The 26,850-nt window shown below is 42.3% G+C and overlaps 2 protein-coding genes across 2 annotated transcripts in view; one reads left to right on the forward strand and one right to left on the reverse strand.

Annotated features, from left to right (window-relative positions):
- HAUS2 (HAUS augmin like complex subunit 2) overlaps positions 1-26,850 on the reverse strand; it is a 483,701-nt gene that overhangs the window by 376,340 nt on the left and 80,511 nt on the right. The gene's annotated exons all lie outside the window — the stretch shown is intronic.
- Positions 1-26,850, forward strand: part of LRRC57 (leucine rich repeat containing 57) — a 213,809-nt gene that overhangs the window by 111,145 nt on the left and 75,814 nt on the right. Inside the window, exon 3 of the mRNA XM_069638776.1 lies at positions 8,230-8,365. Within this exon, the coding sequence (XP_069494877.1) occupies positions 8,230-8,365 (136 nt within the window). The remainder of the gene's footprint in view (positions 1-8,229; positions 8,366-26,850) is intronic.

Here is a 26,850-nt window from a genome sequence, read left to right on the forward strand (position 1 = left end):
GAAGGAATATTTTTGGAACCTTTAAAATAAAGGGATATAAGCCTGGAAGAGGGGGATCCACCATAGTAGGAAAGGGATCGGAGCCTGACTGAGGGGCATACAGGGTGAGGCACCTGAATCACATAATTGGAAGAAGAAAATAACTTTCTGTTTTTGTTTTGTACATCAGGCCCTCTGAATCAAGAGACTTTAATGACAAAAGAGACTTTGGGCACAGAAGGCCCTGATGCTGGAATTTGAGCTGTATGCTCGTGTCGAGGAAGCCAGTTTGTGTTTGGCTCGAGTGAACCTCCTTGCCCCGTGCTGAAAACGCGGGGCACGGAGACCAACGGCCCAAGCATCCTGAATTATCATATTGTGAACACATTTCTTTTTCATGAACATTACCCCACACTATTTGTAAAGTAGCAGTAAGGATTGTCAATAGTTTTTTTTAGTATAGACCCTTTTATTTTGACAAGACTCCAATAGGACTGCATTATTATTATTTGATGGTTGTTGCTTGCTCCCATCTGTAGGTTTAGATAGCCTTTTATCACCATCTTGTTCAATAAACACCCTTGAACTGTGGTCACTTGTGCCTGTCTTACTACGATACCATGCCTTCCATACATTACCTGGAATTTATTGCAGGGTTGTCTGGTATTCCTCTGGGATCCACACCCCCTGAGTCTGCCCAGGAGAATGCTCACAGATGTTTCTGTGTTGGCCAACATCCGTTGGCTGGCAAGCAAATGTTTCAATGGTGCAGGTGTGAATGACTGGTGGTGTATCTCATACCATCCCGTTGGCATAAAAGCAGACACTCTGAACAGGAACTTCATCAACTGCTGGGATTTGATGATGAAGCCTCCAGAGAAATGATAGACCCTAAGATGCCCACAGACATTCTGCACCACCATTTCTCGTCTCTGTGAACTCTTAACAGTGAAGCTTCTGTCCCTCTCCTGACTAGAAGACACTGTGTAGAGTGCACCTTACCCTTGATCCAGCAGGGACATCTGGATCCGTTCTTCAGGAAGAGGTTTTCTGACTCTGCAACTCTCCGGACCTGCCTGTGTGCATAGCCTCTGAAACATAGCCTCTGAAACATGGCACTGCATCATGCTGATGAGCCATAGTGATTATCACCTCTGTTGGACTCTTGCTTGATGATCCATTTGTTTAGCGTGATTCGGTTACTGTTCTCCCGATGTAGTGACACCCACTGTTGTCAAACCGCAACCTGTGACCCTTCACCAGGGTCATCATTGCTGAATGTTGTTCTTAAGTCACTGTTACTTTGCCTGCACATCTTTAGTGAGTCCCTCTAACCTCAGCTGTTCTATTCTACCGTGGATCCTGCCCATCCGACTTTCAACCATGACCATCCCTGCTTCAAGGGCACCACTGTGCAGGCTCATCACTGGAACAACTACGTCTTTAATTTGTCACTGGTTTCTTTAGTAGGGGAACCCCCGAATCACCTGTGTGGGCATTGTGCCATTCTATTGTGTCTTCAGGGCTCCGGTGCTAAGCTAGCCCATCCAGAACCAAACAATGACTTTTCCTGCTGGTGATGTCTTCAGTCACACCTGCAATCTCCCATTATAAGGACAGGTGAATGAAACTCTTGAACCTGACTGTCGTTGGTGGGTCTTCTGATCTTTCTGGGGTCCTCCTTAAATTCTAACTGCTTTCACTGCCTTGTGTTAAGACAACATACTTGCCCCCTATAGTTTAACTTTGGCCCATTGTTTCCATCAGCCCAATAACATTTTTGGGGACCTGGAGATTATTGTGTCTCTAAGGCCTCTGTGCCTTACTAAAACTCCAGTGAGACTTAAGGGGAACATTCTATGGTCCTGTGAGAATATGTGCCGTATTTCAAACCATATCCTGAAAAGGGTATTTTACTGTGTGCTTGTATATTTTGTAGTTATTTTCTATACACCACTGTATTTTAAAGAATATATCTTGATAGATCAATTGTGTGGATATTATCTCATTGGTTGATAACATTATTTACTCCACCTTTATTTCAGCTCACATTGTCTGGAGGGTTGACTTACTGCACTGGCCAGTCAACCAATTAAAGAGCCAGGAACCTAAAAGATACTCTTTTTAATTCGAGTAGGTGGATGGGCCCTTAAAATAGAGCCTCAAATAAATCTCCCTATGTCAGGGCTCAAAAGAAAAGGGCCAGGCCAGGCCAGGCCATAAGTGCTAAAAAAAGATTTGGTAGCCAATTTGATCCTGTTCAGGGAGCAAGTGGTTATAAAAGCGTTAAAAAGGCTACACCAAAGTGCTGCCAAAATATAAGTACAATGCTGCCACAAGCCTATGACCTTTTCACACTTTTGGGCAAGGGAAGTCACCCAGGAACAAAACACTGCACTTTACAGTACTACTGCTCTGGTAGCCATATGAGCTACCTATGGCAGTACACCAAAATGCACTTGAAGCTTTACCCTGTCGGCCACCCATGCCTGCACGGGATGGGGACAGCCCTTGCAGATATATGTATGCTTCCAAAAATCCATTCTTCACACTCATATTTATTTTTGGCTTCAATAGGTGCTGCAAAAAATACTTATGAGCCACAATCTTTGAGTGCTAAATGTCGACTATGTCAGATCCTGAAGAATCTACATCACATTTAGCATAAGATTAGATTTGTGTAACCCATTATCAATTCTTCACATTGCCAAATCCACCTGATCAAGAAAATCTGTATGTATACAAATGACCGACGCTGTGGCATTGAAGCCAGTATTCGGCCATTGCTTTTACAGGGAATCTAAAGACCTGTGGCAAATCAAGATCTCTGTCAATATTGGTATGTTATTAAAAGGATTACATGTGAATATGTCGCCTGAAAAATTTCACCAGGGTTGCGAATTTCTTTTCCTGACCCCTAAAATGCTTTGCCCAAATATTCTGGGAGGCGTGTCATTTACAAATATAAACTCCAATCCTAAAATATTTGGGAAAGTGTTTGATTTTACTGAGGGTGCATATTTGGGGAAATGTTGCCTCCTGGCGGCATTTTCCTTGACAAGATGTTCATTGGATACCATTACATGTATATAGTGTCTAGCAGCTGAATCTTTCACTCTTTGTGACTTCTTTAGACTGTATTTTGGTATACCTAGATACACTGTGTTAAAATAATCTAAGCAGGTCTTGACGTTAGCATTCATTGACATGGTTGCAATGGGAGAAGGAAAGGGAAGAAGCAATTTCTTTTTCAGCACCCTGACCTCTCAGAAGCAGGCCTAAACAGTTTTAAGTACCTTTGCCGACAGAGAGTTGATGGTTTAAGATAATTCATTTTGGGGAGTACTTAAAGTAAGAGGCTTTCTTTGATTTCTCAGTTCAGTGTGTTGCAGGGATCATGATCTCAGTCATTTTGGCATTAAGTATTAGTCTTATGGAACCCATAGTTGTGCACACAGGTCATAATTTCACCAAACTTTCTTTTAATCATGTTGATGCTGCCATTAAGCCACAGTAATATCCAAGTATCATTGGCATACGTGAAAACATATATATAATTTCACCCAGTGGCTGGAGATGAAAATTAAAAAGTAACCTGAGGATCTGCTGTTCCCTAGGCTTATTTGGTGACAAATATACTGATTGTTCTCAATCCGATAGTACAGAGCATATCCACTTAAAAGCTACCCCCTGTATGCCAAAGCCATGGAGACGAAACAGGAGGATGGTGTGGTCAGTGGTTTCGAAAGCTGCAGAAAGGTTTAAAAGATCCAGAAGCGTAGACACCCCTGTATTTACCTCATCCTCCTGATGTTGTTGTCCACCATCAAAATGACCACAATTTTGGCATCACTTGCAGCTTTCGAAACCACTGACCACTCCATCATAATCCAAGATGTGAGCAATTTCCACAAATTCCTGGAGTGGGCCAGTACCAATTATGATGTCCGCTCCCTGTCTTCATCCATGAAGAATGTAGAGGTGAACCAGGATATTTGATGTAACTGGTTCCCTGCACCAGTGCTGTGTACTAAATGCTTGAAAGGTCATTCTGCAGACATGTCCACTCTACTGAGACTCAAGGACCGAACCCTAGCGCAGGACCCTGCTTTCTAATTTTAAAGACCCTCCCACTCCCAAGTACATCCTAACGGCTGCATGCAGACACTTTCTTTATAGGGCCATCAGAAGCACCACTGAGGAGCCCTTGCATGCTTGGAGACTAGCATACCTCAAAGCAGTTTAATCCACAAACAAGCCACTGGAAGAAGCCCTGTGTATGAAGCCTGAAGAAAGAAGGGAGCAGTTGTGGAAATCTCGATGTGGGCTTCGTGTTCTACAGCATGGGATCTCACTGAACCGGGAGGAAGAGCGAGCCCCTTCCTGACTTCAAAATGGCGGGTGGATCTTTTGAAGCCTCTGGAGCAATGCAAAATGTGCAGTTGCAAGTAATCTCAGTTAGCAAGAGTATGAAAACCTGCTCAGAGGCAAGGAAAAAAAGGTTCAAAAGCATGTTCAAGGAAGGAGAACAGAGCAAGGAGGGGGTGGCACAGCACGATAGCTGCAGAGCGAGTTTGGTGCTAGACCCCTTGAGGTACTATTTAGTCGGGTGAGGCAAGCGCCTGTATACGGATACATGACTGCACCCCATTTACAACTTACGAAAATAAGTTCCTAAAAAGGCTGCTTTGCCTCCCCAAATCTACATCTTATTCTATTCTCCACCTCTAATTGAACTAATGGGCACGATCATTCAATTTCGACCACTCATGTTCCTCCCCTGCTCGAGTACACATCAGACGTTTGTGCGAAACTATAGGTATGGAACAGTGGTGGCTTTCACCGTCCACAATTAAATGTACATATAGGGAGAACCCAATTACCCTTTTGGAAGAGCGGATATTTTCTGCCTTAGTAAACGATGCTTGTGGAAGTGGCTTGATGGCAGCATACCTTTAAACACAGGATACGTTACTGATGGAACCATATTTGGATCAAATAAGAGACGTCCTGCTAACTCATTCTCTCTTGTTTACACTTGGAGCAGGTATCTTGCCCTCAACATCATTTACCTGCACATGGTCAACAGGAGGATTAGAAATGTGCCCATTTTGCCTTCTGCTGAAGGAATCTGCACCTCGTGTTTGTTTTATTTGCACTGCATATAACGGTTCTACTATGTTTCCTGGCAGCAATTAGCTCGAGGCCCGTTTGTTCAAATTCTTTTTTGTTGTTGTTGTTGTAACACATTCATTTGATCACAAATAAATGTGGGGGGCCCGCCCACCCCACCTTTAATAAATACCTAAACCCAACCCCACACCTAAATTTGCAATAAAATGTGTTAAAAACGAACAACAAATGGGCCTCAAACAATGGGCCTGCGATGAAATGGGTATGAACGCACAGAATCATATCAGGCAATATAACCTGCAGCATTGTCTAATCATGGCATCAGAGATCTCGCTGCCGCTGAATTATTTTGTAAAAAAGTGGCATATGAGGACATTGGCTTTGCAGTAGCTGATTTAACTTTTTTAGTAGAGCTTGGTACAAAAGATCTAAACATACGAGGACATTGGCAAGTAAAAGAGGAAAATTCAAGTAGCAGTAACTAAATCACTGTAATAATTCCTGATTACCTTGACCAAGATACCAAGTATGTTCAAGCCCAAAGCAGGGATCGATCTATGGGTTATAGGTGTGCCAACCGTCAATAAAACGATAGCACTAGTAACGACCTGTGAATTACTGCTAAATTGATACCATGCTCTATGGAATGTAGAAGCATTTATATTCTTAAGCCTAAATAGCGGTTTCATGCCTGAGCCAACCTGTAAAATTGTTTGATTGCATAGCGGAACTGAGTTGCTCCTAAATATAAAGAATTAATAGATTATGTGAGAACTTGCTCATGAGACAAGATGGGACTTGGTAGCCCATATATGACAGGGACAACAAACCTATTTTAAATATCCACTTTTATGTTGTGGAGTTTGGCTGGCCGAGTCGGTACATTTGTTTGTACTTTGGAACTGAGTCACTCTTAAACACAAAGAATCGAACAAATATGTGGGAACTTACCACTTGAAAAAGATGGGACTTAGTAGCTTACTCTTGCTAGACTGTGCTAATGAATTGATTAAGGAATGCACCAGCATATGTCTATTGTTTATTAGCCTTCACCAAGCACATTGCAATTTCTATCTACCGCTTCAGTTCCAAACTCAAATGAAACTGATATGTATTGATGGTTTGTTCTATATATTTCATGTTGGAGGCGGAATTGATAATTAATATGTTGATTTTGATCTTGTTTTTAAACTCCTTAGATTTATTCTACCTGTTTTGTTAGCTGCTTTTATGGCTTTATCGACCGAAATAAAGTATATATGATGATACTGTTGAAGCAGCATAACCAGCTGGACAATATGTCCTTCAAGGCAAAGCAAACTGGGTACAATATCTTTAGGGGCACAGTGCAAGCTGAATGCTCTATCCCTGGAGGTAGAGCAAGCTGGGTGCAATATCCCTAGAGGCACAGTGCAAGCTGAATGCTCTATCCCTGGAGGTAGAGCGGGCTGAGTGCTATATCCCTAGATACACAGTGCAAGCTGAATCCTCTATCCCTGGAGGTAGAGCGGGCTGGGTGCTATATCCCTAGAGGCACAGTGCAAGCTGAATGCTCTATCCCTGGATGTTGAGCGGGCTGGGTACTATATCCCTAGAGGCACAGTGTAAGCTGAATGCTCTATCCCTGGAGGTAGAGCGGGCTGAGTGCTATATCCCTAGATGCACAGTGCAAGCTGAATCCTCTATCCCTGGAGGTAGAGCAGGCTGGGTGCTATATCCCTAGAGGCACAGTGCAAGCTGAATGTTCTATCCCTGGAGCTAGAGCGGGCTGAGTGCTATATCCCTAGATGCACAGTGCAAGCTGAATCCTCTATCCCTGGAGGTAGAGCTGGCTGGGTGCTATATCCATAGAGGCACAGTGAGAGCTGAATGCTCTATCCCTGGATGTTGAGCGGGCTGGGTGCTATATCCCTGGAGGCACAGTGTAAGCTGAATGCTATATCCCTGGAGGTAAAGCGGGCTGGGTGCTATATCCCTAGAGGCACAGTGCAAGCTGAATGCTCTATCCCTGGAGGTAGAGCGGGCTGAGTGCTATATCCCTAGATGCACAGTGCAAGCTGAATGCTCTATCCCTGGAGGTAGAGCGGGCTGAGTGCTATGTCCCTAGAGACACAGTGCAAGCTGAATCCTCTATCCCTGGAGGTAGAGCGGGCTGGGTGCTATATCCCTAGAGGCACAGTGCAAGCTGAATCCTCTATCCCTCGAGGTGGAGTGGGCTGGGTGATTATGTTCATGAAGGCACAGTGCAAGCTGCATTACGTACTGGGCTCTATATGCCTGAAGGTGCATATGAAGCTGTAGGGCATGCTGAGTTTATCTACTTGAAGTCATTTTGTGAATGCCAGAGCTGCAGAACGTACTGGGTCCAGTGCCCGTGGGGTCATAGCGAATAGGCTTCGACATCCCTGAATACAGCCCACACTGGATGCTATACCCTAGGAAGTAAAGCAAGAAGTATACTCTGTTTTTACCCTGGGACTAGGAGCACCACAAGAAGACGGCTGGGTGCTATAACTCCGAGACTGGTGGGGCAGTTAACAAGTCACTGGATCTCCCTAGCACTATTGTTTTCTCTAGTTTCTTGCACGATTTGATCATAGCATTGATCTTTGAAGTTTGCGAATGCCTGTTTTTTTCCCTTCTCTTTTTTTTAGCAAGCAATGCCACATGCCATGGATGATGTGTCTTCAAAAAGTGCTAGACTGCCGGACTTCTCTTTTGGAACGGTTTAATCGGGAGCTATAGAAACTGAAGAATTTATAAGAATTGGGATTGCCAGGGGGAATTCTGCTGTAGCTCTGGCAGAACCCATTTAATCACAAGTGGCATGGAAATGTTTTTGATAGCCTGTCCCTCAGCGATTGTACATAATATAAAATCCCATATGTTGGTAATATTGTAGTGGTAAAGTTTTCTGTAGAGATCCTCTTAAGTTTGCTGTGCGGTGATGGTGAGTTGAAATGCGCCTTACCTCACCATTATTCATATTGCTCATCCCTCCATTCTTGTTGCCCCTTGAGGGTTGTTGCACTGGCTCTGATGCTTTTAAAGTGTATGACTGAGACATTGCAAATAAACATGTTTTCTTTCATCCTGTTTAATGTGTGATTTTCCAAGTTTCCTGAAGACCTACAGAGGCTGGCGAGTAACTTGAGGACTATTGATCTGTCGGGAAACAAGATTGAGACCCTGCCACAAGTGATGGGAGCATTTTCCGTCCTGAAGAGTCTGACTCTAAACCACAACAAATTAGGTAAGTTCTGATCATGCTGTGTCCTGTTTCCACCATTTGTAACTCGTCCAAGAGGATGTGTTAGTCCTGCACCGGCCGCCGCAATCACTGTCTCCCATAAACCTCACAAAAGTATTATGGTGGGCTATGCTGAATAAAGGAACTCACGTTGGCATAATGTGAAAACAAGTGGGTGCTTTTCAGTGGCCCACAAACACTGCACTTCGATGAGATGGGCTTCCTTTTGCTTCATGGGCTAGAGAGTTGCTTTCAGACCACACCGTTTCGGGGTGAAATCTTCTACAGAATTCACAGATCGCATGGCAGCAAATTTCCCTAATTTGAACAAGGTTGCCTTTGTCAATTTTCTTAAACTGAACTAGACTTCTCATACTAGTGTGAGCACAGTCCAGATTGGAACTTCCTAAAATAAATACATCCTCTGTATATTTCTTTTGTTGTTGACAAAAAACATGCCACTTTTATTTTGTTTCTAGCTCTTAAATTTACAGTGATGCTCAGCCCATTGTGTTCTTCTCATAGAGGTACATTAATAGCATGTAATCTAGCAGTATGACTTTCCCATGTTGTGGTTTGGCCCCAAATGTTCTTTTAATTACTCGCCATCATTTATTCCTGCAAGGAAAATGATTCTGCTTAAACAGTTTGAAGATGGATCTTTACTGGTGGCTACCTATGCACAGTCTGCCACGGCTGAAAGATCCACAGGCAACTCGATACTCTTAAAGTTCTGAACAAACGTTTGTTTTAAAAATAAAAGAATGTATTTCCGATTTTATCGAAAGCCTTGTGTCAAAAAGATAAATAACATAATACAAATATGCCGAGGGCTCAGTATGGACTGCATGGTTAAGTTGAGCATTGTCGCAAATGACAACAGTGCAGTGTGCTTCAAAACAAATGGTTTTATTCAGTATCTTATTAAGGCAGGAGTACTAGGGAATACTCCATAATTAATAAGGATTTTAACAAATGAAACTGTCAGCGATGGAGTAACATAACGAGAGTTCAAACGGATTTCTTAATCTATACCTGAACTCCCAGGCTCTTTCCTTTTCTCTTCGCTCCTCCTTTTGTTTGATGGTTTCCTTTCCAATCTCCCCTTTTGTAGCAGTTCCTATTTTTCTGCCCTCCCACACTTGCACCTTCTGTTTCTTTCCTCTTCCGCCGTTACTGTTGTTCTTTCCTCCATCCGTTCATTTGCTTCTTTTCTCCAATCTAGCTTTCACTCTCCATTTCTTCCTCCCCTCTCTTCAGAACTTTCCATTTGGTACCACCTCTTCAGCTTGCCTACTTCCCCTCTAGTTCTTTACACTTATTCATCCCTCCTTTCACTTTCCTCCTCCTCACTCCGCTTCTGCACCTCGGCTGCTCATTCCCTCCCGCTCGCTTTACTTTTCTCTCTGCCACTCGTAACACCACTGCCTTCCTTCTAGAAATACCAACACTTAACGCTGAATGTTGACTGCTTTTATACCGGTGTGTTCCTGCCCAGGGGGAACCAAGAATGCCAGGCTGAGTTTAACTATATAGGTCCATCGGCTAGTGCTGGGATTGGTTCCCTAAATTTGAATGATCTTCTGCAGCAGTTTCTGCTTGGTTTGCACATCCCTGCATAAAACGCACTGACAAAACCCTCATAAGGATTTTCTGCCGTTTTGGTTTTCATATCCTCACCTGATTGACATCCCATACCTCCCAGGAGTTGTCGGCTCACTGCTACAGCCCCTCCAAACTCTCACAGTGACTTGAAGGACTCTTTTCTTTGCTGGTTCAGGGCTGAGGGATTCTGCATTCTACTGTTCCCTGGGGGGGTCCTGCTCCCTTTCTTTGGTATTGTTGATATGACGCTCTTGGTCAAGAGGGTCTGGGAGCAAACCCCCAGGGTCTTACTGATTGTTTTAACTAGCACATTTTCCATTTTTGACTGTCACAATCCAACCTGAATCTGGTGCGGGTAGTTACTTGTGGGACACAAGGTTTACAGATATAGGGACTGTATGAGATGGGACAGCAGGGGAGGTTTAGGGTGACAGTATGAAAAACGGCCAGGTAGACGTCTTGAAGAAAAGGGATCCATCCTTTGCACTAGGAAATTCTGGGTTGGGGTTTTCGCTTATGGTGAGAAGGTTACCAAAGTACTTTTCTTACTCCCTTCCCTTGAAAAATGGTACATCTCTGTAATGGTTAATCCCGGCAGCTCCTACTTGGTCAAATGGTAACTTGTATGCAACCCTGGATTACGGTTTCATATCAGGCAACATTTTGCCGACTGTGATAAGTATGAAGGTGGAGAAGTCGATATATAGTGACCACAATCCGCTCATTGTAACATTAAAAGATACTGGGACAGATCAAAGATCAAGATGGTATCATAAAATAACAGTAGAAAGAGGAGGAAACCGATTTACGTATCCGCCCGGAAGACATAGCCGCCATAGTTAATAAACTTGAAGATTTCTTCATAAGAAACACAAAAGAAGTAGAATTTGAACATACCTTAACTGCTTATAGAGAAATCAATAAAGGCTCTCTTAAAACAACATTTATTCACACTCATGTCTGTAACAAAAAGATAATCAAGCAAAAATTGATGAGAAAAGACAAGGATGTTGGAAAAGACTCATCCAGTGAATAGCAAAAAACAATTAATGAATAGACGACAGAAATACAGAAATTGGTTAAAGAGCGAAAAGGCATCTATCCCAGCTATCTCTTATACAAACAGTAGATATTTTTGGCAACTATGGAAGTTGAAAGGTGAATCAATGAACTCGTATTTAGAAAAGCCAATATCAGAGGAGAAATGGACGTCCCGTTTTGAGGCCCTATTTGGAAACTTGGGGGAGAAATTACTAACATCAGCAAATGAAGTTTAACTGCCCAATACCTGTTAATGGTCCCTTCCACCTGATAGAGAGGAAATCTTAAGCCTAATCAAGAGATTCAGTTCTTTGAGGGCGCCGGGCCCGACAGGCTTTCAAATGCACTCCTGAAAGAAGCACCAGAAAACAGGGCCTCTTTTTGTGAAATCCTCTTTGCAAGAATATATGGCAGAAAAATAATTCCACAGTCTTGGAAGACTGCAATAATAATCCCTGTCTTTAAGCAAGGGGATAGATCAGAGGCTACAAACTATAGGCCAATCGCGCTGTTAAACCTGGTAGGGAACATTTTTTCCATGGTTATTCTAAAAAGGTTGAAGGCTTGGATCAAAGAATCATCGCTTATCGACACTCATCAAACTGGTTTTGTGAGCGAGGTTGGTTGCAACTTAAATCTATTGCTTTTGGATCTGCTGAAGCAACGTGCTATCAAAAAAAAAAGAAAAAATCTACCTCGCTAGCGTCAATTTAAGACAGGCTTTTGATAGCATAGATCTTCCCCTGCTATGGAAAAAATTCAAAGATAAAGGATGTCCAGCTGATTTATTGGAACCCATCCAAGAACTGTATTCAAACACAACTCTACTAGTAAGATTGGATGGTTGTGGAAACCTCTAAAAAAATATCATAACAACAAAGGGGTTAAAGCAGTGCTGCCCGTTGGCAGCTACGCTGTTCAACTTCTTCATTCACGATGTAAAGGAGGCTCTAAGCAGCAAAGCAATGTTCCCACCAAAAATAAATGGTAGAGAAATAGGACATCTTCTCTATGCTGATGATATAATACTCTTAGAGATGACCAAAATTGGCCTGCAGAGAAAACCCCTACTATTTCAGTCCTACTAAAGATAAATGTAGAGCTCACGGTGTTTGGAGAGATGGGTAGATATAACCACAAATGAAACATCTGGTGGCTGGACAATATAAAACTTCATGCAGTTAAAGAGATGACATATCTTGGAGTGCAAATAAGTACATACAAAAGTGATAATCCATGGGTACAAAAACTTTGGCAAAATATTCGCCAGCTATAACTGCACAAGGGAGAGCGATGAATAAAGAATTGGCAAATTTTCATAGACACCAACCTTAAATTTCTATAAACAAAAAGTGAGACCTGTTTTGATTTATGGAGCGGAAGCCTGCTCGGGCATACAAAGAATGATATGGGATCGCTTGGAAGGGCACTTTTGGAAGAAAATGCTACAGCTGCCTCAAGCGATCCCCATAGATATCATACTCCATGAATTGGGTCTTAATTCTGCATCTACTGTAATTCAATGGAATAAGCTCAATGGAATAAGCTCGCATTATACAAGAAAGTCATATTAAACCCTAATCCTTTGCAATTTAAATTTCTACATAGTAGAGAAAATGGCGAAGAGGATGAATGCACCAGATCTTGGAAGATTGAATGTGATCGTATTCTAACTGACATGGGCTTGTCGAGAGAAATTCTCTGCAACAATCCCATGTTAATAAAAAAAGAACTTACTGGCACTCGACTGAGATGTTCAAACGACAAAAAGACTCATCAAAAACCCATTGTCTACACAAGATTACTAATAACACTTTAAACCAAACGAAAATATACCTGCAAAAATTCCCTAATGATAGTGATCGAAACTTATATGTATAACAGAACAACTTTAAAACAATATAAAAAAGAAGAAACTGACGAATGCAGGTTCTGTGGCAATGAGAGAGAAACTTTAAAGCAGCTCTGTCTGTTTTGCCCACGTTTGAAGGACTTGAGATCACTCCATCTGTTAAACGAGATATGCAAGAAAGTTGGGCTAGATGCAGAATCCTGGTGGGATTTGATAAATAATATGACTGACCAAAAAGTGAACTATGGCACCACCAATTTTCTAAAAGCATTGTTTCAAAATCTGGAACAAATGGTAGACATTTAAGAAAACGGAAGTAAAGACATTAACCCGCAAGCGGATTGTGGATTGAAAAAAAATCTTTTTTCTTTAAAGTATGCGTTTCTGATTATTTCTATAGGAATTGTTATGAGAGTTTTGTTTTAAATTGAAACAGGGTAGATGTTGTTTTGGATCTTCAGAATTTTAAAAGTTTGTATAAACTATACACAATTAAAAAAAAAAGTAATGGTTAACAGATGGTTCGGTCTTCTCCCGTCTTGGTGTTAGATTTTGGTGAGAGGGTGTTTCCTTTAAGGCTTGTGAACCAGGGAGATCCTCAGTTTATCTCCTTTTAGTCCAACTTAACGTAGCGGGTGGTGGCACTCTCCCCACCATGGTCACATCAGCCCAATAACTCAGTCTAAGACATGGAACTTCATCACAAGACACATGTCATCATGTTCCCCTGTGCCCGGCATTTATTTGGCAAAGAATAAAACCAGGAGCTAGGGAGGCCAGTTTCAGTCAACACGTATGCATCTTGAATGGATCTGGTTGATCACACATGCATCCAACAAACATCTTCTGCAATGCCTGGTCTTACGTAAAGTGCTTTGATTATGCTACCATTGTTTATTTTTTTTTATTTTTTATTTAACATATTTTATTGGTTTTACAACACAAAAACCACTGGTCCTAGTCGGGCCAGCACATAACAATACAACAACATTAACATTTGATGGTATATGTGCTCATACAGATTGCATACAATGCATAATGCTTCACATGTTGAGATCTCCGCCGCATTTCTTCGTGACTCCCGCTAACAAGGCCATGTGGTTCAAGGGTTCATACATTATCTTCCCAGCGTTGCCAGATCTTTTCTGCTTTTTCAGGACATCCCCTGGCTCTATATACTCTTTTTTTTCAATGGCTATGCAGATTTGTACGTCTGTGATCCACTGGTTTACCAGTGGCGTTTGTGCCGCACCCCAGAGCTGGGCTATGTTTCTTTTGATTATCGCAGTCGTGGTCATAAAACATAGTTTCACATATCTGGGCAAATCTATTTCACTGTCTGCCCCTAGTAGCATCAGTTTAGGATCTCTGGGGATTGTTTGCCGCAGGACCTTCGTGAGGATATTGCAGCACTGTTGCCAGTAGTGTCTGATATGCGGGCATTCCCACAGTATATGGAAGAAAGTTCCTGCTTCTTCACGACAGCGCAAACAATTAGGTTCCGTTATTTTGCCCCAACTATACAGGGCTACTCTCGGGTAATAGACTCTGTGGAGTATTTTAAGCTGTACCAGTCTTAGCCTAGTTGAGATGGCGGTTTCACAGGGGTGCATAAGAATTTATACCCAGTCTTCTGGCATGATCTCCCAACATCCTCCTCCCACTTTATTTTCAGCCGTGTCAATTCTGGTGTGGCATAGGAGGTTATAACATTGTACATTACTGTGGTGACCTTTGCTTGGATTCGGTCTTCAATTATGTTACGTTCCAGTGGAGTACTATCCGGCATGTTGGAAAGGGCAGGAAGATGTTGTTGTAGTTCATGTCGCAACTGTGTATAGTGATATCGTTCTGACTCCGGGAGGCTAAAGGACAAAGCCAGATCTTCATAGGATCTAATGTTGTCATTTTCAACGATGTCTCCCACTTTTCTTATATCACACCTGATCCATGTGGGCCATTCTGGCAGTTTGGTTATCTTGGGGAGGTCCCTATTGTGCCATAGGGGCTGTAGTGGTGTGACCTTGTTGTCCCATCCCATAAAAGTGTGTGATTCTCTCCAGATGCGAGGTGCCTGCGTAGCCATATCTCCGGGGCCTACTCTGGGTGTTGCAACATATAACCTCAGGGGGGGGTGATGCCCTCACATGTGGTAGCGTGGGTTCCGCATGCAGTGCGTCGTTTATCACAGACATTTGGCCAGCCCAGTAGTAGGATTGCAGCCTTGGTAGGCCAACGCCACCCTCCCATATCGATCTTTGCAGTGTCTGGAGAGCTATTCTCGGTTGTCCACCTCCCCTTAGAAGTGTTCTAAGTATGCAATCGATTTTCTGGAACGTTTTCCCCGGTATGTAGAGTGGGGCGTTTTGGAGGATGTATAGGTATCGAGGGAGTGTTAGCATTTTGAATAGTGCTGCGCGACCTAACGGGGTCAATGGTAGGGACTTCCAATGTTGCACATCCCCCTCAAACCGGTCTGTAATGGGATGTAAATTATTGGACGTGTATTCCTTAAGATTCCTTGTGATCTTGATACCCAGGTACTGAAAGTGGTCCCGGGGCATTCTATATGGGCAGGGCTCTGGGGGTTCCATGCCTAGCTGGTTTAATGCATATAATGACACCCCATCCTCCCAGTCTAGACCGCCCGGGATCCCTTTCCATGTGGGTGCGTCGCTGAGGAGCTGGGCAAGTGGTTCCATGGCCAGTACAAAGAGTAGGGCCGACGGGGAGCAGCCTTGTCGTGTCCCTGTTCCCAAGGAGAAGGAGCGAGATGTCCAACCATTTACTCTGACCTCAGCCATCGGTTCGTTGTATAGTAATTGAACCCAGGATAAGAATTGTTCCCCGAACCCCATTTTTCGCATTATCTCCCAGAGTGCCCCCCAGCGGACAGAGTCAAATGCTTTTTCAAAGTCAATTGCAAGGACTCCTAGGGGAATATTCAGGGTCTGGGCGCGTTCAATGGCTAAGTGTAGTCTTCGGATATTCATTCTCGTAGATCTGCCAGGCATAAAGCCACACTGGTCTGGGTGAATCAGATGTTATGACCCGTTGCAGGCGTGTAGCTAACAGTTTGGCCAGTATCTTCGCCTCGGTATTTATAAGGAAGATTGGTCTATATGAGCTGCACCTATCTGGGGGCTTATTTGCTTTGGCTATTACAATTATGTTGGCCTTTCTGAGGTCCGCCGGTAGTCTGCCTGTGGTTCGAGCTTGCTGGTACATTTTGAGTAGATGAGGAGCCAGTTCATTACCCCTTATCTACTTCCATGTCTCAATGGGAAAGCCATTCGGCCCGGGTGTTTTCCCGCATTGGAGTTGCATCATGGCTGTTATGATTTCATCTTCAGTAATTTCTTTCTCTAAGGTGGCAATTTGTTCAGCATTCAAGGAGGCGAGAGAGATCCGTTCCAACATAGGTCTTGGGGGTAGGCGCTGGTGCTTTTATATAAGTCCTCGTAGTACCCTGCAAACTCTTCGGCTATCTCCGCATCTGCGAGACATGGTTCCGCCCGTTGGGTCGTGATCATTCTCACTTGGCTGTGTCCTTCATCTCTCCTTTCGAGCCAGGCAAGCATCTTCCCTGCCTTGTCACCTGTTTCGTAAATTCTGGCTTTCATTGCATTATGTGCTTGTTTTGCATTGTCCAGTGCAATGTTTTGGAGTTTTTTTCTGTGCCAGGGTTAACGCCCTGTTCGTGTCAGCGCAGTCTTGGCGTAGATGCTCTGCCTCTGCTAGCTCAACATTTGTTTCCGCCTCCTTTATTGCTTCTAGATGTTATTTCCTTTGTGCTGTAGTCCAGGAGATGATTTCTCCTCGTAACACAGGATTATAGGCTTCCCATAGTGTGATAGGGCAGTCCACCGAAACCCTCATTCAGCTCAAAATATGCCGTGCTAGCTTCTTGTAGACGTTCCACCAATTCAGGGGAGCCCAGATGGTAACTGTTCAGTCTCCACGCAGGCGGGGGTTTCGGTTTACATGTTGTTATTGATATGAGTAGAGGGGAGTGGTCCGAGATTCCTCTTGGGAGGTATTCCGCTTGTGTTGCTGTGTGTATTATGGCTGCGGGTACAAAGAAGTAGTCTAGCCGTGATAACGATGCATGTACCCTGGAATGATAGGAGTATTGTCTCTCTCCGGGATGCAGGTCGCGCCACACATCCCTGACGCTGAGTGCCTCCACAAATGAGGCTAAGTTGGTTTGGCGGGTGGGGTCTCTGCTACGTAGATGTGTGCGATCCTCTGTGTTACTCATGACATCGTTAAAGTCACCCCCAAGGATTAGGACATCGGAGGCGTCGTCGGACATCAGAGGTGTTATGTCCTCAAGCAGGGTTGCCTGCAGTGCAGGCGGGGCGTAGATCGCCAGTAGGGATAGCGATTTGTTCCATAGTGTCCCTGTGGCATATGCAAATCTGCCTCCGGTATCCTGCGTTATTTTTGTGAGGGTGAGTGGCAGTCTTTTATGCACAAGTATCAGTACTCCTCTGGCTCCCATCGTGAAGCCTGCCTGTGCTGCTGTGCGGTAGCTTGAGCGGTGGAACAGTGCGTTGGAAGTGCCCGCCAAGTGAGTTTCCGTCAGGAAGGCTATGTCTGGGCCATGCCTGTTCAACAGTTGTCGCACCAGTCGCCTTTTCAGGCTGTTACCTAGGCGTTTCACATTCCAGGTAAGAAGTTTTAGAGTACACATTTTGTCGGCCTGCAGCGGTATTTCACTGGTCGTGGTCCTGGGTGCCATCACGTCTTCCTAGGGAAAATGGTATCGCCTATATTCATCTTGTGGCGGAGAATCATCAGCTGGTATTTGGTCATTTTTTAATATCTGTATGCTGTGGTATTCCGTTGAGCTTTCCCATCTTTATATCCAACGCCCCCCACCCCACACTTCGTCCCCAACTGAAGTATCTGTCGCCCTTTCATAACTTAGTAACTTAGTCGCAACTAAACTGACTAACTTGCGCTTAAACTAAAGCATAAACTTTCTATCGTAGATCAGCTCCGTACCGTTTGAGCCTCAGTTTTTGTGTATACACTGAAGCTTGGGAACCTAGTACTCTTGCTCGCTGATGTGTAGTCGCTTCCTCGTTGGGGGGGGCAGCTCTTCTTTGGCCGCCAGCCATTTTGCGTTCTTTGATACTTGCTTCCATTTGAAGCAGAGGGTCCGTTATGTTCCGGTTACAGTGGTTGTGCTATTTTCAAGTGTTGCCGTACATTGTTATTAGTTTCCTTGCGGCGGGATTGCATCCTGTTGTTGTTGGGGTCTGATATCTGATGGCCTCTCAGGATGTGGTCTGTTGCGTTCGCCCCTTGCTTTCTTTCCGGCGGTCTAGTCGCTTTCTATGTGGTTTTCCGCCCAGTTCCACGCTTCTTTTGGGTCCGTAAAATAAACTGTTGTACCATTGTGATAGATCTTTAGCTGGGCAGGGAAGATTAGGCCATATTTCGTACCCATAGCCTGCAGTCGTTTTTTGAGTGGATCGAAGGACTGGCGCGCTTTTTGCACTTCTTTAGTGAAGTCAGGGAAGAAAGCTATTCTAGATCCATTATAAGTGACAGTCCCTCTCGCCCTTGCCATCTGTAGCACAGCATCTCTGTCTCCATAATTTAGAAATCTCACGATGACCGTGTGTAGTGGTGCTCCTGGTATAATCTTACCCGTTGGAATGCGGTGCGCCCGCTCTATGGAAAATAATTTGGAGAAGGATTTTGTGTCATATATGTCCATGAGCCACTCTTCAAGAAAAAGTTCCATACTTGCTCCCTTCTCAGGAAGGCCGAGTATACGGATGTTATTATGCCTGGATCTTCCTTCACTCTCGTCCACTCTTGCTTCCAGGATTTTAATACGGTCTAGCATGCCAGACATGCCTCGATTGACTCCACGGAGGCCATCCTCTGTTTGAGAGATACGTGCTTTGGCCTCACCAGTGCGTGAGGTTAGTTTTTGGAGGTCGTGTCTCAGTAGGGATACGTCCGCACCAATGCTGTCCATCTTCTTCTCCATGGATGTTCTAGAGCTAGCGATGGCACTCATGACATCTCTGAGGGAGATGTCGTCTTCCATGTTGTCAGGGTGAATTGATGCCGGCTGTTCCGGTGAGCGAGAGGATGGTGTGGTGGCGTATTGGTCTATCCTGCTCTGTGTGGTGGTTCTCCTGGGTTTATCTTTCCCCATATTGCCTTGGCGTTGTTGTGTTACTGTGCTCTTTCGGTTCGTGGGGGCGGGGGGTCCCGTAGTGATAGTTTGTTGCGAGATCGCTGGCTCTTGAAGCCCAAGAGGGGACTGCGCTGGTCAATTGCCTTTGTTACTCTCTTCCCCCACTCCTTACCTTTGCCCCCATATCTGGGTCCTCAGAGCCGCCTTTATTGCTATGAAGGAGAATTAGCAGGCACTCTATGCAGAACAGAACGCCTGCGCCCGTACCACGGGCCTTGCCAGTTGTGCTCAGCGTTGTAGCGTGTGTGTCGATGATCATCAGGGCCTAGGGACTCCTGAGGGCGATTACGTTGTCCATGCGCTTTTGCGGGCTTCAATTGCTGGGATTGCTCTGAGTTCCGCCGGATCACAATCGAATATGAGTTCTATGCGTGTGAGATTAGCTTCCACAATACATCTGCGTCACCGACACACCAGAAAAGTAACTCAGAGTTTCGTATGGCTTGATCCGTAATCAGGGGTGCAGCGCTCCACCCGCGCGTGTGAGGGTGCAGCCCGTGGAGGAGCTTGGGTGCTCCGGAGTTTCCTGTTACCTCATGCCTTGGGTGCTCGCTGGATATATGTCATGAGTTACCACTTTAGGCAGGCATAATTGTAGTTCACCGATATTCAGCCGTATTTATTGTTGTGATGCTGACGTGTGTTTCCGCTGTCTTATCCCTCTTGTTTCTCAGTATATTCTTCTTCAGCCTGCAGCGTGGACTATTTACTGGTGTTTACTGCCCCTGTTGTGGGTTATGTCCATTTCTTTGGGGCTCTCCCAGGTGCCCGCGCGTTTCACCCCAGTGGTATGAACTTAAAGTCTGAGGGGGGTGTCCCCCCTGCCACCCATTGTTGTTAATATATCCGCTTTGCTCACGTCGTGTCTCCCGGCTCGGGGGAGTGCTTATGCGGCTGTCAGACTCTGTCTTGAATCTTCTTGCAGGAGTGATGCTGGCCCACCAGACCCCCTTGGTATGCCAGCTCAACAATCCTTAATAAATAAAATTACCAAACCGGCAAACCCAAGGGGAAAGGGGAATAGAGGATAAAATAACAAATGCAGATCTTCACTGGCTCTCAAGACACTGGCTCACTGGTTCCTGGCACACTGGTTCCCAGATATTCAGACTCAGTAGATGGTTATTCTCTGGGACTGGATAGATTTATTTTCATCAGTATGCTGTGTCTGTGAAAATCTAAACACAAGGATATATGGGTTAATTTTACTCTATACTGAATATTGTCTACTTCTATTGATAAGATTTTAAACTATTTTCTCTTTTACCTGCTGCCTATGCTTGATGGCTGATGGGCATTAATTATAGTAATATACTTTACTTAAAGTCTTCAAATGTTATTATAATACTGCAAAGTTCATAAATCTTTTGGTAGTTTCTTGACTTAAATGTTGAAAATCTGAGTTGAATTTGCTTTGACGAATTAGCTCAATTAAAGTTCATAAAGTTCATGAAATAATTAAAGTTCTTCTATAGAGTAATTTCCGGCATTCTTATTTATTTGTACTCCTTGAGGAATAAATGTACCTGTGTGTATTTTGGTTCAATTCTGTAGACTTCTCAAGTTCTGTTGTAGAAAAGATGACTATACTCACTGTGAACAAAAATACACTTGTCTGAAGATCACGATGTAACGCGCAAACAGAACGGGGTTGAAAAATTGGATGCGCGAAGCAAAAAAAAATAGAACCACGCTCGAAGAAATAACTGACTACAAGTTAATGCACTCCGCCGTAATAAATCAGCATTAAGAAAACGAAAACACCGGAAATCCAAAACTACGTCACTAGTAAACACTAATAAGCCAAACCAGGAAGAAATACAATACTATCGGGACGCACGCAACAGACGCAAGCGGGTCCTTTACTCTAACTACAAAATTTACCGTTACACTAATAAGAACGAGACGCGCGTGTAACGAGAAAAATACTACAAAAGATGTAGTATACCACGCGCGACTCAAACGAAAACAAAATCGATCTAAACAACACTAAATATCGAACTCTAATCAAAAATTAAAACTACACAATACTATAATATACGAACACAAAGTCACGAGAAAAAATAAAACACAAAATAATTCTTTCACAAATACTTGCACAGTGCAATTAATAGTTCTTTTAAAAAACCAAAATGCAGATAGTAACAGTTTCTTTGTTATAAAACTCTTAAATGAGTACAGTCAGAAAGATGAACTTTTCACTTTGAAAACTTAGCTTGCTTCATCTGTAAATATTCTTGTATTTAAATGATGGCTACTTCTTTCTGTAGTATTTCACTTTAGATCTTCTTAAAAAGGATTTCTATAATTTCTTAAAACTAAATATCTATGGAGCTATAAAATCTGCAACCTTTCTCTATGGGAACTGGAATGAAAGGCAGTTTAGAATCTTGATGAAAGTTCCAAGCTACCTCACAGCACTATTCCTCCAATCACAGTTATGGAACAGAGCCACCATTTTGGCTTGGGAAATTAGGCACGTCCTGCATAGTTTAACATTAAGGAATTTTAGGTAAATAATAAGATGTGAAATTCAGAACTAACACTCAAACATCACACAACCATTACTCTTACATATATATGTGATGATGAAATTTCTTAAATGAACATTTTCTAGTGTAATGTCTTTTTAACAATGTGGAAATATGCCATGGGATCCTGACAGTACCCCCTCCGTAATGCCCTGACCCAGGGCCAACTTTTTCAGGATGTAAATGATGAAATCTTTTTACCAATCTAGGTGCATGTACATTTTCAACTTTCTCCCACGAACGCTCTTCAGGACCATATCCCTTCCAATCAATCAAGTATTGAAGTTGACCATGAACAATTCTAGAATCTAAAATAGCTTGCACTTCAAATTCATTCTCATCTTCAGAAAACACAGGACCAGGAACATCATGCATTCTGGTATCATTCCTAAATTTTTTCAATAATTTTACATGAAAGGTTGGATGAATTTTTAATCCTGATGGTAACTTCAATTTCACAGATACTGGGGAATAAACCTTTTCTATCTCGAATGGTCCAATATATCGTGGACTAAATATACTTCTCCCCTTCAAAGGTACATTCTTTGTAGATAACCATACTTTGTCTCCGACCTGATAATTTGGTTCTTTTCGACGCTTTCTGTCAGCAAATTTTTTGTAATTAAGTTTACTCTTATTCAAAGCCTGAACAGCATGTTTTAAATTTTGTTCCATAGCAATCAACCTACTTTCAACATCTGGAACCTCAATTTCATCCAAAACCACTCCTCTCAAAAATCGTGGATGGAATCCCTGATTTAGAAAGAATGGGGACATAGAAGTTGAATCTTTAGTAGCGTTATTGTAGCAAAATTCTGCCAACCAAAGTAATTCCAACCACCCCTGACCTGCACCAAGATAGCATCGTATATACTTCTCTAACTCTTGATTCACCCTCTCGGTTTGGCCGTTACTCTCAGGATGATAACTTGTTGTTAAATTAATCTCAATTTTCAACTCTTTGCAAAAAGCTTTCCAAAATCTAGAGACAAATTGAGAACCTCTATTGGAAATTACTTGATTAGGTAAACCATGCAATTTAACAACATTTTGCAGAAAGGCCTGAGCTAAAGATGTCGCTGTAGCCGCTCCCTTGATGGGGATAAAATGACCAGCCTTAGAAAACACATCCACAACTACAAGAATAGTAGAACAACCCTTGTCAGGTGGTAAATCCACAATATAATCCATTGATACCGTATGCCACGGACGAGGTGGAACTGGGAGTGGAACTAAATATCCTGCAGCTTTCTGATGATCAGACTTAGAACGAATACAAACATCACAAGTTCTCACATAATTCTCAGAATCTTCCCTCATTTCCTTCCACCAAAATTCCCTTTGAAGAAGATCAAAAGTTTTCTTAATTCCTGGAGACCAGCCAAAGGGGAATCATGACAATTCTTTAATGCTTCAATTCTCAACTCTTCAAAAGGCAAATACAACTGCTTTCCAACATATGGTAAACCTTCTATAATGTGACGTTCAGAATCTTCTGCCGCCCAATCCAACAGTTCCTTGTCAGTAAAAGATTGTAAAATTGACTCATGAAAATTTTGAACCTTTTCAACCCCAGCAATGACAAAATTATTTTCTGCAAGCAAAGGCATAGATATACAAGGATCATTCTTCAAACTCCCAGGCAAACACCTAGACAAGGCATCTGCTTTTCCATTCTGACGCCCAGGTTTGAACAAAATTACAAAATCATATTCTGCAAAAAATAACGACCAGCGTAATTGCCTTGGTGTTAAAGTTCTTGCAGATCGAAGAAAAGTTACGTTTCTATGGTCTGTCAACACAGTGACTCGGTGTCGAGCTCCCAATAGATAGTGTCTCCATTCAACAAAAGCTGCCTTGATTGCTAACAATTCGCGATCTGAAATCGTATAGTTTCTTTCAGCTGGTGAGAATCTTTTAGAAAAGAAAGCTACCGGAGGAAGCTGCCCTGTAACACGATGACGTTGTGACAACACAGCACCCATAGCACAATCTGAAGCATCAGCTTCCAAGAAAAAAGGTTGTTCAACATCAGGATGTAATAGAATGGGTCCAGTAACAAATCTTTCAAAAAATCAAATGCTTTCTCCGCTTCTTCACTCCATTCAAATTTAACTTCTTTCTTTAACAATCTTGTTAAAGGAGAAATAATCTGTGAGAAATTTTGTATAAATCTGCGGTAAAAATTAGCAAAACCAATAAAACTTTGTAAGTCTTTTACAGAATTTGGCTGTGGCCAATCTCGTACAGCTTTCACCTTAGCTGAATCCATCTCTAGTCCTTCTGGAGACAAAACAAAACCTAAAAATTCAACTCTATCAGTGTGAAATTGACTTTTTTTCAAGTTTTGCAAACAATTGATTTTCTCTTAACTTAGTCAACACCTTTTTAACATGTTCAATGTGTTAATTTAATTTTTTAGAGAATATTAAGATGTCGTCTATATATACTACAACAAACACATCCAAATATTCTCGAAGAACTTGATTAATGAAAAATTGAAATGCAGCAGGGGCATTGCAAAGACCGAATGGCATTACCTGGTACTCAAACAATCCATATCTAGTCCTGAATGCGGTTTTCCATTCGTCACCCTCTCTCACTCTTACTAAATGATATGCTCCTCTTAGATCTAATTTGGTGAATATTTTAGCTCCTTGAATTCTGTCCAACATAACTGATATCAAAGGTAATGGATATCTATTCTTTATTGTGATCTTATTCAATGCCCTATAATCAATACATGTTCTCAAGGTCTTGTCTTTTTTGGGCACGAAAAATAATGGTGAAGCTGCTGGGGATTGTGAATGTCTAATAAACCCATTGGCTAAATTTTCATCAATATATTCCTTTAAATGTTCATTTTCTTTTTCTGTCAATGGATAAACCCTCCCACAAGGTATAGGTGCTCCATCTTCAAGGTCAATTCTACAATCAAATGAACGATGTGGGGGTAATTCCTTAGCTACTTGAGTATCAAACACATCCTTAAACTCTTGATAACAATCTGGTAAACAGCCAGACACAGCTCCTATCACATGTTCATTAATAACTCCAGCAGCTAGACAAATTCCTTGAACTTCAGAAATTCCTTCCTGATCCCATTCTTGAAATGACATAGAACATTGTTCTTTACAAATTTCTGACTTGAACTCTACTGTTCTTCTTCCCCAATCAATATATGGATTATGTAAAGTTAACCATGGCATTCCTAGGATTATTTGTAGTTGTGGTGCATCAATTAACTCGAACACAATTTCCTCACCATGTTTTTCACCAATCTTCATTCTTAACACACTTGTCATTTTTGTAATTAACCCAGATGTTAATTGTGTACCATCCACCGCTCTCACTTGTTCAGGAGTTCCCTTAATTACTACAGGCACCCCCAATCTTTCTGCTAAAGTCAAATCCATAAAATTTCCAGTTGCTCCACAATCAATCACACATGGACCTCCACATCTTAATTTACCATCCCAATATAAGGATACATTGAGAGTGATATGTGGTATAGCAGTCTGAATGGTATTTGCTACAACTTGTCCCTTTCCAGGAAATGGAGGAAGTCTTTTAGGAGCACGTGGGCATCTTCCTACAAAATGTGTTCCATCTCCACAATACGACATAATTTCTCCTTGCGTCTTCTCTCCTTTTCTTCTTTAGTTAAAGGACCTCGAATTTGATTTTCACTCAATTGTACTTATTTCCAGCATTTTGTTCTTCTTTGGGTCGTTCACTCCTATTCCAAGTTTTGTTTTCGAAAAAATGGCTCCTCTTTTCTGACCTACGCTCCAATAATCGTAGATCTAACTGAATTACTAAAGAAATTAAATCCTCACACACTGTAGGTCTCGCTACTATAGTTGCTAAGGCATCTTTTAATTCCTCTCTTAAACCTCTGTAAAAGATGGACGCTCTCTTCTCCTCTGGCCACTCACTCTCTTGCACCAATGATCTAAAGTGTGGAATACAGGCTACCAATTCTCTGCTACCTTGACGTAACTCTAATAATTCTCCATCTACACTTAAAGATGAAGTTCTTTTATCAAACATTTTACAGAATTCATCTTTAAACAGGTTCCAGTCTCTAAGTTCTCTTGCACCTCTTTTTACAAAAGGAACTGACCATGCTGATGCCTCTCCTGTAAAATAGGAAATTAAAAATGCAACCTTTGCTGTTCCTGTAGGAAATGCTTCCGGTCTACACAAATAATGTAATTCACATTGCATTAAAAATGTCTTTAACTTTCTGTGGTCTCCACTAAATCTTTCGGGTGGCGCTAATGGAGTGGATACTAAAGGTATTCCTGGTGTTAAATGGATGCCTTTCTTATCTTTTTTCTCTTCTACTTCATATGTTGGCCATTTAACATCTAACTCTGGATACAAAACTGGTGGTTCTTTTTCAATTTTTTCTTTTGTCTTAGAGGTTCCAGGAGTCTCTGACCTATGCACATAACTGTTTAATTCTTCCATTCTAACTCCTAAATTAATTGTCTCACTTTTTGCTAACTTTAATTCTTCTTTAATCTCCATTAACATTTTTCCTATGGCCCCCAAACTCAACTCTGACTCTGGATCCATCATCACTCAGGCAAGATTCAAATACGTGGGCCTTTCATTCTGTCAGACTCTGTCTTGAATCTTCTTGCAGAAGTGATGCTGGCCCACCAGACCCCCTTGGTATGCCAGCTCAACAATCCTTAATAAATAAAATTACCAAACCGGCAAACCCAAGGGGAAAGGGGAATAGAGGATAAAATAACAAATGCAGATCTTCACTGGCTCTCAAGACACTGGCTCACTGGTTCCTGGCACACTGGTTCCCAGATATTCAGACTCAGTAGATGGTTATTCTCTGGGACTGGATAGATTTATTTTCATCAGTATGCTGTGCCTGTGAAAATCTAAACACAAGGATATATGGGTTAATTTTACTCTATACTGAATATTGTCTACTTCTATTGATAAGATTTTAAACTATTTTCTCTTTTACCTGCTGCCTATGCTTGATGGCTGATAGGCATTAATTATAGTAATATACTTTTCTTAAAGTCTTCAAATGTTATTATAATACTGCAAAGTTCATAAATCTTTTGGTAGTTTCTTGACTTAAATGTTGAAAATCTGAGTTGAATTTGCTTTGACGAATTAGTTCAATTAAAGTTCATAAAGTTCATGAAATAATTAAAGTTCTTCTATAGAGTAATTTCCAGCATTCTTATTTATTTGTACT

This window comes from Ambystoma mexicanum, chromosome 14 (assembly GCF_040938575.1).
Source record: "Ambystoma mexicanum isolate Mex_15411 chromosome 14, UKY_AmexF1_1, whole genome shotgun sequence".
NCBI lineage: Eukaryota > Metazoa > Chordata > Amphibia > Caudata > Ambystomatidae > Ambystoma > Ambystoma mexicanum.